The sequence below is a fragment of the Capricornis sumatraensis genome, chromosome 4 (genome assembly GCF_032405125.1).
Source record: "Capricornis sumatraensis isolate serow.1 chromosome 4, serow.2, whole genome shotgun sequence".
NCBI lineage: Eukaryota > Metazoa > Chordata > Mammalia > Artiodactyla > Bovidae > Capricornis > Capricornis sumatraensis.
The window spans coordinates 131331062-131345938 of NC_091072.1; the positions used below are offsets into that span (position 1 = coordinate 131331062).

Sequence of the window (14877 nt, forward strand, 5' to 3'; positions counted from 1 at the left end):
GGAAGAAACACAAGCTGGAATCAAGATTGCTGGGAGAAATATCAATAACCTCAGTTATACAGATGATACCACCCTTATGGCAGAAAGTGAAGAGGAGCTAAAAAGCCTCTTGATGAAAGTGAAAGAGGAGAGTGAAAAAGTTGGCTTAAAGCTCAACATTCAGAAAACGAAGATCATGCCATCTGGTCCCATCACTTCATGGGAAATAGATGGGGAAACAGTAGAAACAGTGTCAGACGTTATTTTGGGGGGCTCCAAAATCACTGCAGATGGTGATTGCAGCCATGAAATTAAAAGACGCTTACTCCTTGGAAGAAAAATTATGACCAACCTAGATTGTATATTGAAAAGCAGAGACATTACTTTGCCGACTAAGGTCCATCTAGTCAAGGCTGTGGTTTTTCCAGTAGTCATGTATGGATGTGAGAGTTGGACTGTGAAGAAGGCTGAGCACTGAAGAATTGATGCGTTTGAGCTGTGGTGTTGGAGAAGACTCTTGAGGGTCCCTTGGACTGCAAGGAGATCCAAACAGTCCATTCTGAAGATCAGCCCTGGGATTTCTTTGGAAGGAATGATGCTAAAGCTGAACCTCCAGTACTTTGGACACCTCATGCGAAGAATTGACTCATTGGAAAAGACTCTGATGCTGGGAGAGATTGGGGGCAGGAGGAGAAGGGGACGACCGAGGATGAGATGGCTGGATGGCATCACGGACTCAATGAACGTGTGTCTGAGTTAACTCCGGGAGATGGTGATGGACAGGGAGGCCCGGTGTGCTGCAATTCATGGGGTCGCAAAGAGTCGGACACGACTGAGTGACTGAACTGAACTGAACTGGGGACAGAACTAACAGAAGCAGAAGATGTTAAGAAGAGGTGGCAGGAATACACAGAAGAACTGTATCAAAAAGATCTTCACTACCCAGATAATCACGTTGGTGTGATCACTCACCTAGAGCCAGACATCCTGGAATGTAAAGTCAAGTGGGCCTTAGAAAGCATAACTACAAACAAAGCTAGAGGAGGTAATGGAATTCAGGTTGAGTTATTTCAAATCCTGAAAGATGATGCTGTGAAAGTGCTCCACTCAATATGCCAGCAAATTTGAAGTACTCAGCAGTGGCCCAGGACTGGAAAAAGTCAGTTTTCTTTCCAATCCCAAAGAAAGGCAATGCCAAAGAATGCTCAAACTACCGCACAATTGCACTCATCTCACATGCTAGTAAAGTGATGCTTAAAATTCTCCAAGCCAGGCTTCAGCAATACGTGAACCATGAACTTCCTGATGTTCAAGCTGGTTTTAGAAAAGGCAGAGGAACCAGAGATCAAATTGCCAACATCCTCTGGGTCATGGAAAAAGCAAGAGAGTTCCAGAAAAACATCTATTTCTGCATTATTGACTATGCCAAAGCCTTTGACTGTGTGGATCACAATAAACTGTGGCAAATTCTGAAAGAGATAGGAATACCAGACTACTTAACCTGCCTCTTGAGAAATCTGTATGCAGGTCAGGAAGCAACAGTTAGAACTGGACATGGAACAACAGACTGCTTCCAAATAGGAAAAGGAGTACATCAAGGCTGTATATTGTGACCCTGCCTATTTAACTTACATGCAGAGTACATCATGAGAAACGCTGAGCACAAGCTGGAATCAAGATTGCTGGGAGAAATCTCAATAACCTCAGATATGCAGATGACACCACCCTTATGGCAGAAAGTGAAGAGGAACTAAAGAGCCTCTTGATGAAAGTGAAAGAGGAGAGTGAAAAAGTTGGCTTAAAGCTCAACATTCAGAAAACGAAGATCATGGCATCTGGTCCCATCACTTCATGGCAAATAGATGGGGAAACAGTGGAAACAGTTGCTGACTTTATTTTTCTGGGCTCCAAAATCACTTCAGTTGGTGATTGCAGCCATGAAATTAAAAGACACTTACTCCTTGGAAGGAAAATTATGACCAACCTGTACAGCACATTAAGAAGCAGAGACATTACTTTGTCAACAAAGTTCCATCTAGTCAAAGCTATGGTTTTTCCAGTGGTCATGCATGGATGTGAGAGTTGGACTATAAAGAAAGCTGAGCACTGAAGAATTGATACTCTTGAGCTGTGGTGTTAGAGAAGACTTTTGAGAGTCCCTTGGACTGCAAGAAGATCCAACCAGTCCATCCTAAAGGAGATCAGTGAGTGTTCATTGGAAGGACTGATGCTAAAGCTGAAACTCCAATACTTTGGCGTCCTGATGCAAAGAGCTGACTCATTTGAAAAGACCCTGATGCTGGGAAAATTTTTTGGCGGAGGAGAAGGGGCAACAGAGGATGAGATGGTTGGATGGCATCACTGACTCAATGGACATAGGTTTGGTTGGGGATGGACAGGGAGGCCTGGTGTGCTTGGTTCATGGGGTCACAAAGAGTCGGACACGACTGAGCGACTGAAGTGAAAACTGAAACTGGGGACAGAACTGCCTGAAAGGATTAGAGTGGACAATCCCAGGAGCTAACTGAGAACTGGAACTAGTCTCCGTTTCCACCAGCCAGAGTGAAAAGCCTTACAATGCAGAGGCATCACATAGAGGCCGCAAAAAGATTTTGCTTCAGTATTGAGTCAGAATTAGCTCTAGATTAAATGCAGCTTTGCCCCCACCTAAAAAAGTTCAAGGGCAAGACTGAATTGGTTCCAAGTAACATACTTGCATGCAAAAAACAAACAAACAAAAACAAACAAACAAAAAACCTGCAAGAACATTGTAGGAATAAAAAATAAAAAATAAAAAAAAAAGAAATTAAAAAAGTGACACTCTTGACCAGGCATGTAAAGAAGCTGAAAAAGTATGACCTGCAATAAGGATAAATATCAATGAATTGAAATAAACCCAGAAATGATACAGATGACATAATTGTATACAAAGCTATTAAAACATTTATGATAACTGTAGTCCACAGGTTTGGGAAGTTAGAAGAAAGATTGCACATGTTAAGCAGAGACACAGAAGACATTTTTTAAAAAGAAGACCCTAATCAGCCTTATGAAAATAAAAACTACAAAGTATGAGAAGAAAAATACATTGCTGAAAACAAGAAGATAATGAACCTGAAATCATAGAAATAGAAGTGATCTAAAATGAAACTCAGAGAAAAGTATGTTTTTTAATGTACAAATGACCAGTCAGCTGTGGAACAACAGCATACAAAGTAATATATCTACAACTGGGGTCAGCAAAATGTTACTTGCTCAGTTGTGTCCAACTCTTTGTGATCCCATGGACTTTATAGCCCATCAGGTTCCTCTGTCCATAAAATTTTCCAGGCAGGAATACTGGAGTGGGTTGCCCTTCCCTTCTCCAGGGGATCTTCCTGACCCAAGGATCGAACCTGGGTCTCCTGCACTGCAGGCAGATTCTTTACCATCTGAGCCACCAAGTGGATAATAAAATATTTTTGAAGAAATAGTGACTGAACATTTTCCAAATTTTATGAAAACTTTAAACACTTATCCAAGGTGTTCAACAAATTCCAAACACAAGGAATATGAAGAAACATGTACCAAGACACAATATAGTCAAATTAGTTATAAAATGATAAGAAGAAAATATAAAAGAAGCCAACCCAAAACGATATTATGTGCAGTAAAACAAAAAACAACAGCAACTTACTTGCTGAAAATAATGCAAGCAAGAAAAGAGAGGGGCAACATCTTTAAAACACATAAGTTGGAAAATGATAATAATGGAAATCTTGACCCAGCAAAAACATCTTTTAAAAAAGTAGCAAAATAAAAAGTTTTCAGACAAACAAAAGATAAAAGAATTTATTAACATATCTTCCCTAAAATACATGCTTATTTTTACTCTCCTGGTTCACCAGGTACTTCAGGGGCCATGGGCTTTGGTGCAGACAGGACCAACTCCAAGAAACACACACAACCAGTTCTGAAAATGGCACAGAAAAAATATCAAGAAACCCTGATCATGAAGATATGAATCTCTTAAAGAGATTGGCCCCAAGTTCCTAAGGAATATGTGCTTTGTCAAGAGGCATAAGAAGGGCTTGAAGACGATGCAAACCAACAAAGTCAAGGCCTTGAGTGTGCACACTTCAAGTGCCTTGAAGACCCATATGAGGCCCAAGGAGGTCAAGGTCAAGATCCCAAAGGGTGTCAGCCCCAAGCTTATTGGACTTGCCTACAATGCTCACCCCAAGTTAGGGAAACATGCTTGTGCCACAGATCTCAGGATCAAAGGCCAGTGGCAAAGCTTAAACCAAGGCCACGCCCTTGACTCCAGCTCCAGCTCAAGCTCCCAGAGGTGCCCAGACTCCCACGAGGTGGTCTCTGTCTGTGAAGAGGAGTGTGAAGGACTGGTGTAAACCTGCTGTCTACATGTGGCTTATATCCTTCTGTGCTAGTCATACAAACAAATCCAAAGCAGAAAAAAAAATTTCTTTAGGCATATGGAAAAATGATACCACATGGAAATCTGAATCTAGACAAAGGAAGAAAGGGCGTCAGAAACAGTAGATATTCAGATAAGTAGAAAATAACTTCTTATTCAAAGTTCTTTTAAAAGTCATTGTTTATATAAAACAAAAGTAAAACATGGTATGGTGTTTAAGTCATATGTAGAAATAAATTATGTGACAAAAATAGGTCAAAGGGTAGATCAGGAAAATGGATGTGCTCTGCTGTATGTAAAGTGGTTACTATCACTTAATGGAAGACAGCAATAAGTTAATGTTAAGTTAAAGACATATATTATAAAAACCTCTGTTATTGTTTAGTCACTCAGTCATGTCCAACTCTGTGACCCCATAGACTGTAGCCCACCAGGCTCGTCTGTCCATGGGATTTCCCAAGCAAGAATACTGGAGTGGGTTCCACTTCCTCCTCCAGGGGATCTTCCCGACCCAGGGATCGAACCCATGTCTCCTGCATTGACAGGCGGATTCTTTACCACTGAGCCACCAGGGAAGTCTTACTTTCAGTTGGTGCCTGCATATTACACAGAGCCATCTATAAATCAGGCTTGAGTTTTTCCTTCCTCAGTCAACTTGTTATAGAGAGCATTTCCTGATACCATAGGTATGGACTGAAAATGTAGCAAGAGAAGAGGAGCACTGACTTCAAGGCCTGCTCAAGTTGCATTGCATATATACCACTTCTACTTGACAATGGAGTTCTACTCTATTCAAAATTTTGGTTTAGTGGGTGAGACAACAACCAGTTCATGATGGGTAGTTCAGGATGCATGGTAACTTGGTGACCCATAGTGGGTGCTCATAGGAAAGTGCCCCAGCTACAAAGGAGACTCAGAAAGTGAGCTAAAATATTTGAAAGATGGGACTCATCAATTAAGAAATTCTCCAAATATCAGAAGGATGTTCCAAAAGTGATTTGGTAGCCAAAAAATCATGACAAATGTCTGCTGCTGCTACTGCTGCTAAATCACTTCAGTCGTGTCCAACTCTGTGTGACCCCATAGACAGCTCCTCTGTCCCTGGGATTCTCCAGGCAAGAATACTGGAGTGGGTTGCCACTTCCTTCTTCAATGCATGCATACATGCTAAGTCGCATCCGACTCTGTGCGACCCTATGGACAGCAGCCCACCAGGCTCTTCTGTCCACGGGATTCTCTAGGCAAGAATACTGGAGTGGGTTGCCATTTCTTTCTCCATGACAAATGTCTACCACAACTTATTCTTTGATTTACCAACATTAATTACACCCTTATTCCATACACTGCCTTCCATACAAATTGAAAAGCATTCATTACAGTGACAATAAAATGCTCTCGACTATGTTAAACAATTATCCTCATATAGGAAATTTCTCTCACTCTTTGCCCACGAAATAGAACCAACTGAAAGAATTACCAGTTTCTGCACTTACCTCCAAATTCAGGTTCTTTAAATGATATCTAATCCTTCACCTCAATTCCAACTTGACATTTTGTAAATAGTGATCTAAACTGCAACATTAACCACCACCTTCAAAATATGCTATATAAATACAATATATGGGAAAGAGCAATAGGAAAATTAGTCAAAATATATACATGAAATAGCAAAAAAAAAAAAAAAAGGGGGGGGTATAGACTAAAAAATAGTGTCTAAGATGGCAAAGAATTCACCTGCAATTCAGAAGACCTGGGTTCAGTCCCCGAGTTGGGAAGACTCCCTGGAAAAGGGAATGGCTACCCACTCCAGTGTTCTTGCCTGGAGAATTCCATGGACAGAGGAGCCTGCCTGGTGGGCTACAGTCCATAGGGTCCCAAAGAGTTGGACACGACTGAGCAACTAACACGCACACAGACTACTTCTGATTCTCACCACAAGTCTACACCAGTATTCATGAAGTCTGTATCAGTTGACTATGTCCATTATAATGCTGCATAACAAGCAATCACAACATTTAAGCAACATATATTTATTTCATGAGGCTACTGGCCAGCTAAGATCAGTTGTCCCGGGTTGGACTCAAATGGGCAGTTTTGCTGCCCTCAGATGGGCTCATTCACACCTCTGTGGCTGGCTGGGTTTTGGCTGATCTAGGCTGTTGTAAGTTGGGCATGGCTGAGGGTAGCAATGTTCCATGTAGGTGTTTCTTGGCCTAGCAGGCTAGCCCAAACATCTTAGACCTTACGTGTCTAAGACCAAGGTGCAAAAGTGCAAGTGGAAACTTGTAAAATATCTCAAAGCCTAGGCTTAGAACTGGCAAAAGATCATCTTTATCTCATTCTAATAGCAAAAGTAAATCCCATTGCTGAACCCCAAATCAAGAGACACAGGGTACAATGAAGGAAGAGGTGAGGAACCAGTATTAATAATACATGCTACCAAAGCTTCCTTCTACTCACTCCATGTGTCTTTCCATAGCCCTCAACCCAGCACCTCAACAGGCTGGGGTTTTACCTGGTGAAGTGATGTAAACATCACCACTGAGGGATCTGAGCCTTAGTGGTCCTATGTGTCTGAGATTTCCATAAGTTTTCATTCACTTTTCCTATGGGCCTGGCCTCCCTTTTGTGGAGTTTTAATTACATGTCTAATATTTCATGTCCAGGAAGATACTAAGATACAAAATATCCCAAGAAGGAGTGGCCACAGAAGCAGGAAGAAAATTTGAGAAATCTTTTTGTAATACCAGAAAAAGGAATATTTCAAGAAGAAGGAGGTAATAGAAGCAGGAAGAAAATTTGGAAAATGTTTTTGTAATACCAGAAAAAAAGAATATTTCGAGAAGGAAGTGATCAAAAGACAAGAAAGATGAGTTCTGAGGACTTCCCTGGTGGTGCATGGGATAAGAATCCACCTGCCAGTGCAGCTGACACGGGTTCGATATTTGGTCCAGGAAGACTTCACACACCAAGGAGCAACTAGAGCCTGCTCACCACAGCTTTCTGAAGCCCCTGTCCCTAGGGCCCATGCTTTGCAACAATAGAAGCCACTGCAAGGAAAAGCCTGTGCACTGCAACGGACAGTAGCCCCTGCTCACTGCAACTTGAGAAAGCCCATACGCACCAATGAAGACCAGGAATCAAAAGTAATCATAATAATAAAATAAATAAGTTTTTAAAAACTGAAAAACTTTCTGCTTAGCTACATGAAAGCCCTTGATGATTTAATAGGAGCTGTTTCCATGGAGAAATGGAGGGGCTAGCCAGAGAAATTTTACATTGTGATGTGTATCATGGCTTGTGGAATAAAGAAAAGTATGGAGATGAACTAACTCTTTCTCTGGCCCCATCTCTTCCCACTAGATCCAGTGGGCTTCCAGCTTGATGTGTCAGCCAGTACACATGCCACACGCACCAGCAGGCTCTGATGCACTCAATTCACCCATGCAACCTCGTGAACAAGTGGCCCACATTTTCCCTTGTCTCTCCAACCAGCGGTGGTGGGATTCAGCGGCATCTCTGCCATTCATTTCCCAAGTCTGCTGTTCCTTCATAAGCACTGGGCTACTGGTCACCCTCGTTCTTCCTTCCTTTTCACAGTTCCATCCCTTCCTTACAAACATTCCTCAAAGTTCTAACATATGGTTTTCACCTGTCCAGGATTTCTAGCATTTTTTTAGTTTATTTTTTATTGAAGTAGCACTGGTTTATAACTTCATATAAGCTTCACACATACAACTTTATATCTCTACTTCTGTATACACTACAGTGTGCTCACTACCCAAAATTTGGTTTCCATCTTTTGCCATATGGTTGACCCCCTTTATCCACTTCACCCTCACTCCCAACCTCTTCCCCTCTGGTAGAGAACACTACTCTGTTCTGTAAAACTATCTCTTTGTTTTTATTTGGCTTGTCTTGTCTGTTAATTTTGTTTGTTATATTACACATGAGTGAAATCATATGGTATTTGTCTTTCCCCATCTGATTTCTCTTCCTTAGCATAATACCCTCAAGGTCCACCCACGTTGTTGCAAAGGGCTAAATTTCATTCTTTTTATGACTAAGCAGTATAAGATTTCATCTTTTTTATGACTGACCAGTATTCCATTATGTATATATACCACATCTTCTTTATCTAGGTATTTGTTGATGGGCACTTAGGTTGCTTCCATATGCTGTGATGAACATAGAAGTGTATGTATCTTTTTGAATTAGTGTTTTTGTGTTCTTAGAATGCAGTATTTCTAACATTAATACAGTTTGTTTGATATTTATCTTTTCTTTTAACATTATGGTGGGAATCTAGAAAGAACTTTATTTTTGCAACCCCACAGACTGTAGTCTGCCAGGCTCCCCTATCCATGAGGATTTTCCAAGCAAGAATACTGGAGTAGGTTGCCATTTCTTCCTCCAGGGGATCTTCCCAAGCCAGGGATTGAACCCACATTTCCTGCATCTTCTGCATTGCAGGCAAATTCTTTACCAGCTGAGCTACTAGAAAACCCATATGTAGTATAGATAAATTATATATATATATATATATATATATATATATATATATATACATACACACACATAGTCGATATTCCTTATATCCCAAAATCCTAGAAGTTTCCAATTTTTTCAAGAGACAAAATCATTAAAGGTTCTCTTTGTGATAACCACTGTTTTCAAGTTTGGAAACCCCTTCTCCATAAGACATGCATTTCCTTCTAGATTTTTCTGTTGATATGATGATACTGCTTTTCAAATAGCTTAACAATTATATAAGATGAGAGGAAAGGACTAAATTTACAAGTTGTAGTAAAGTTACATCTAGGGAGGGACCAGTATATTTTAAAAAATGTGAAAAAACATTACCATTAATAAATCTAATTTTTTATCTAAATGTTATCCTTATATAAACCTGAATATTTGTGCTCATTGAGGTCAAAGTATATTTGTGAAATTTCTTCAGAAATAATTAAACATAGAAAAATAAGTAGCCATTATTTGCCTTTGGCTTCTCTGGTTATCCAGCAATTAAAGCTATTGCTTAATTTTCAAACTTTGTAGAAAAGACAGTCATTAGCTTCCAAACACAAAGTGGCAACATGGACACTCAGCCATTGTGCTGTGTCTTTAGCATCCTTATTATTTCTAAATAAATACTAACACTTTGATCCATCCTTTTAATATAAGCACAAATCCTTTTTTTTTTTTTTTTTTTTTGAAGAAAAGCAGTATTGATTTATAGGTAAGAAAATGACACGGTAAAAGTTGAAGTAATGGTATTCTTACTAAACTAACATTTATTTTTTTGTTATACCCTTTTTAGTTTGTCTTTTAATAGGTGGGTTTTTTAAATTCTTTCCCATTATGGTTTATTACAGGATATTGAAATGTAGTTGCCTGTACTATACAGTAGGACCTTGTTTATCCATTCTATATATAATAGTTTGCATATGCTCGTCCCAACTTCTCAGTCTATCCCTCCCCCGCACCTCCCCCTTGACAACCACAAGTCTGTTCTCTATGTCTGTGAGTCTGTTTCTGTTTCGTAATTCTGTTTCATAGATATGTTCATTTGTGTCATATTTAAACCAACATTTATATTCTGCTACTTTCGACTTTAATGAGAATAAGGCAAAAATACAAGTGGCTAACATTCACTGGAGCATCCTATGGGCCAGACCCTGTAATAAGTGCTTTTTATAAATTAACTTTCTTATTGTTTCTATGCTTCTGTGAATCAGGTGCTCATGGCCACTCCATTTTATAGGTTAGGAAAGCAAATCTTAGACAGCTTACTTAAGATACTTTTCTCAAACAGCCATAAATCAAATATAACATTGAATTTGCATGATACAGGAAGACATGCCGCATGATTGCAAACTGTGTCTCTCTACCATAACCTGCAAGAACATTTTTTCATGATACTGTCCCATAGTGGCCGCTAGTCATGTTCTACCCTTGCAACCCTATGGACTATGGCCTGCCCAATTTCTCTGTCCACGGGGTTCTTCAGGCAAGAATACTGGAATGGGTTGCCATTTCCTTCTTCAGGGGATCTTCCCAACCCAGGGATCAAACCCAGGTCTCTTGCATTGCAGGCAGTCTCCTGCATTGAAGGCAGATTCTTTACTGACTGAGCCAGTGTCCCACAGATAATTTTTGTGAAGTTCTCAATCAGCTCAATATTGAAGAAGACAATTCACTTCAGTGAAACCCGTGTGGCTATTTTAATCAGAAACAATATATTTCACTACATATATGAGTCACACTGCATGTGAGACTCTTACAGTACGTCACAGAACAAGTTACCTAATTTACTTCTTAACTATTATTTGACACATCTTTACACTCTATCTCAATGCTGAATTTAAAGGACATTTTTAATCTCAGTATTTAGAAAAGACATCTTTTGTAGTAATTACTAATATACATGTAAAGGAAATATCACATGCATTTCTTTTTTAATGAAAAAAAGCAGTCTCAAGGATCCTAAAACATATATTTTAAGTAAAATACAAGCTTGTGTTCTTTGTATTTTCTTTTAACATGCTCCCTAAACCTTCCTGCCACTACCATCACCTAATCAGATATTCTTCATTTTTAGTGTTTTCCAGTATTATCCCCACTTTCTGACAGTTTGCCAGATTCTCACAGACTTTCAGAATTGACAAAACGCACTGTGAAAAAATGTCTTAACAATGTGCAAAGTCTTTCATGTATTTTATTGAAATATGTGCATATTGCTTATGATACTGCTTAATAAGACATAAAACTGGAAAGTGTTCAAAAGTTAAAGCCCAGGCTGCTGTCATCATCCTCATTCCTGTGAACTTATATTACTTTTGTTGAAGAAAAAAAGAAAAAGTAAATAAATTGGGGGTTCAAAAAATTTCCCTCCTAGATACTGGAAGAAAGCAACATGCTCTGTTTCCTACCATCAGAGATCTCTAGCTAAGACAAATTTTGAAGGACACTGAGTCTAACCTCATAATCTTAAAGAAGTGAAAACCAAGGCTCATTGGTTTCCACAGTAAGCAAGCTGAATAACTGACGGAAAAAAAGTATTCTGATCTCACTTCAGTGCTTTTTCTTTTATGGTGCATGAGCCTATTCAGATACATGGATCAACAGTTCTAGGAATAGGTCACTGTTTTTATTATTAACAATTATCCATATTATTCCTATTTCAATAAATAAAGAATTTAAACTAAGCTAATAATCTCCCAGTTTCATTAATAAATGAAAAAATAAGAAATGTCTTATCAGCCTTTAGTATTAAGGACAATTAAACTTGCCCTCAAAGTCTTCCCTAATGACATAAAGAACAAATAGTTCATTTTTAAGGTGTTAAATAATAATTAATGTACTTATTTTAAAATAAAAAATATTTGAATAAAAATACAGGACCAACAAAAAAAAATCTCATCAAGGATCAAGATGTGTCAGTCTGATGTGGACTGAACAGGATAAAAGAAAGATACTTAATTCTCCAGAGTTCCAATAATGGAGACTCAGATTTGGCTCTGAGATTCTAAGTGACCACAGGAAACAAGGAAATCTAATGATGTCAGTCTCAATGTCCTTGAGTAAAAAAAGCTTCCTATAAAACTTAATCAAAAAGTAATATTCTTATTTGTAGATTTAACCAGTAAAAGTTGTAAGTGTCCTTAACAAATATATTAGAAACTATTTGCAAGAATATCTGATTGTTCCCGACTTAATTCACTTAGCTGACATGAACCAATTAAACTTCATAGAAACCCTGATAGAATGGCCCTCTTTACTAAATAACTCTTGGGAATCTGATTTATTTCCTCATTATACTTTTCTACTTTCCTGAGAAATCTCTTTGCTTGATTCTGTCTTAGAACATCCATTGCCCTTCATGTTCAAAGTCGATTTAGAGCCAATGGTTTCACAGTAAATGAGAGAGAGAGAGAGATAAAAACATACATGCATATGTATGTGTATATATATGTATATATATATATATATAAGAACTGATGCTTTCAAACTGTGGTCCTGGAGAAGACTCTTGAGAGTCCTTTGGACTGCAAGGAGATCAAACCAGTCAATTCTAAATGAAATCAATCCTGAATATTCACTGGAATGACTGATACTAAAGTTGACACTCCAATATTTTGGCCACTTGATACAAAGAGTTAACTCGCTGGAAAAGACCCTGATGCTGGGGAAGATTGAGTAGGATACAACTTAGTGACTGATCAACAGCAACAACATTATAGAAGAATCACAGAGTTTAAAGTTGACTTGAATCTTGAATATTTTTAGTCCAACTCTCTTATTTCACAGATATGAAGAAACATACCTCAAAAGGTACAATATTATACTCACTGCTTCAAAACTGATTAGTTTCCAGACATCTAGGAAATGTCCTTTCTTGGTGTTACAAAACTTGGGAAACTCAGACTTGAATATAATGATAACTGTTATTTTACTGTTTCCAAACTACATTAGTATAATTGCAGAAGAGTTATCCAGAATGCTGCCAAAGACACAATACAGTACCATGTTTTCTGAATCTTAATGGATATTTCAAAGTATATATCTTTTTTTCCTGAGGGGCCTAACAACCCATGATAGTTTGAACATGTGTCCAATTTAATGATCAATCTTTTCTAGCTCAGTATAATCTTCAAGGTATCCTTTTTATTGAAAAAGGTAAGCAATTATGGTTATCTTTCTGCTAATACTGAAATTCTCATATCATGTAAACAAAATAAATTATTAGGGTTCTCAGTTGCAAGCACATTCTTTTTCTGTGGCCTCGCCTGCCGAGTGGCATATGGGATCTTAGTTCCCGAACCAGAGATCGAACCTGTGCCCTCTGCAGTGGAGGCGCAGAGTCCAAACCACTGGAGCACCAGGAAACTCCCACAAGCACATTCTTGATGAGGGATTCATTAAAAAGATCTTGCTCACAAAAATGGCATGAAGGTATAATTTTGGAAGAGGGAGAGAAACAAGACATTCCCAAAAATACATCCAGAATGACGTGACAAAATCAATCTGTTGGGGACACCACCCATACAATATTGTAAAGTAAATAAATAAATAAATAAATAAATAAAATCTGAAAAACAATTAAAAAAAATAGTCACTAGAGCTGATACTGCCACCAGGACCAGAGCCTGACCCTGATGGTGTGCTCTGGCCCTGCCACAGTGCCCCTGCCACCACTCACCATCAAAACGAATTCTCTGTGGTCCCTCTTCATTGTATCATCTGCTCTCAATTCAAAGTTCCAAGTGAGCACATCCAAAGCACAGTTCAGTTTTCCCCTTCCTAGCAGCAGAGGGGACTAAGAAAGCAAGTGGCAATTTTGAACTCCACAGTAGGAAATGAAATACACCTTCCACCAAGATTTTTTTTTTTTCTTTTTTATGTATTTGGTTGTGCCTGCTCTCAGCTGCAGGTTGTGGGATCTTCAGTGCAGTGTGCAGCATCTTTTTGTTGCTCCATGTGGACTCTTAGTTGTGGCATGTGGGATCTAGCTCCCTGACCAGGGATCGAGCCCGGGTCCCTTGCATTGGGAGTGTGGAATCTTAACATTGGACCACCAGGGAAGTCCCTCCAACCAAGATTCTTAGGTGAAAGTCCTCCAAATAAAGGAATGACGTCCTGATGCACATGACTTGTGATAATCTCATAATTCAAACTTTAAGCAAAACCCCATAATCTGATATTTTCACAGAATGTTGTAATTTTATTATTAGCAACATTGTTAATAGCATTGACAACAATATTGCCAATTGATAGTCATCGGTCTTAAAAAAAAAAAAACAGGGGGTAGATAAACCACCTTGTGAGTCACTGTTCAACTTGAAAATAAACTATAATTTACTCTATCCTGATTTTGACTCAACTGTGATGCCAAATTTTTCTCCATGATGAAAAAAAAATACAATTCCAAGTCTAAAATCTCTGATGAATAGCTTCTAGTTGACAGGTTCACATACAACTGTGCAGTAGAGAGAGTTTCAAGGGTCCCCAGGTCTGGGATGGGCTTGTTCCTGGCCACAGGTTCTAACCAATAGCTAACCAAGATGTTTGCTAAAAAATGGCATTTCTCGGGCTTCTTCTTGAAAATTCCTTGAACAGCTATCCAGGTATAACAATGTCATGATTTTATGGAGAGAGAAGACTCCCTCACAGTATAGACAAGTATCTAAACAGTGTGAGATGCCCTAAAATAAAATCACCCCTTAGTCTTAGTCTGGGCTTCCCTTTGACTCAGACAGTTAGGATTTTGCCTGCAGTGAAGGAGACCAGGGTTCGATCCCTGGTTTGGGAAGATTCACTGGAGGAGGGTATTGCAACCCACTCCAGTATTCTTGCCTGAAGAATTCCATGGAGAGGAGCCTGGTTGGCTATGGTCCATGGGATTGTGAAGGGTTGGACACAACTGCAGTGACTTAGCCCTGCCCTTAGTCTTGTACCAATGCCTCAGATTCATGGTGTACCTA

The 14877-nt window shown here is 39.0% G+C and overlaps 1 protein-coding gene across 1 annotated transcript; it reads left to right on the forward strand.

The window, feature by feature from the left end:
* The first annotated feature begins 4019 nt into the window (after positions 1–4019).
* Positions 4020–4367, forward strand: LOC138078735 (large ribosomal subunit protein eL29-like). The gene has a single exon (XM_068971500.1). The coding sequence runs from the start codon at positions 4020–4022 to the stop codon at positions 4365–4367; it is 348 nt and encodes a 115-aa protein (XP_068827601.1).
* Positions 4368–14877: the final 10510 nt, after the last annotated feature.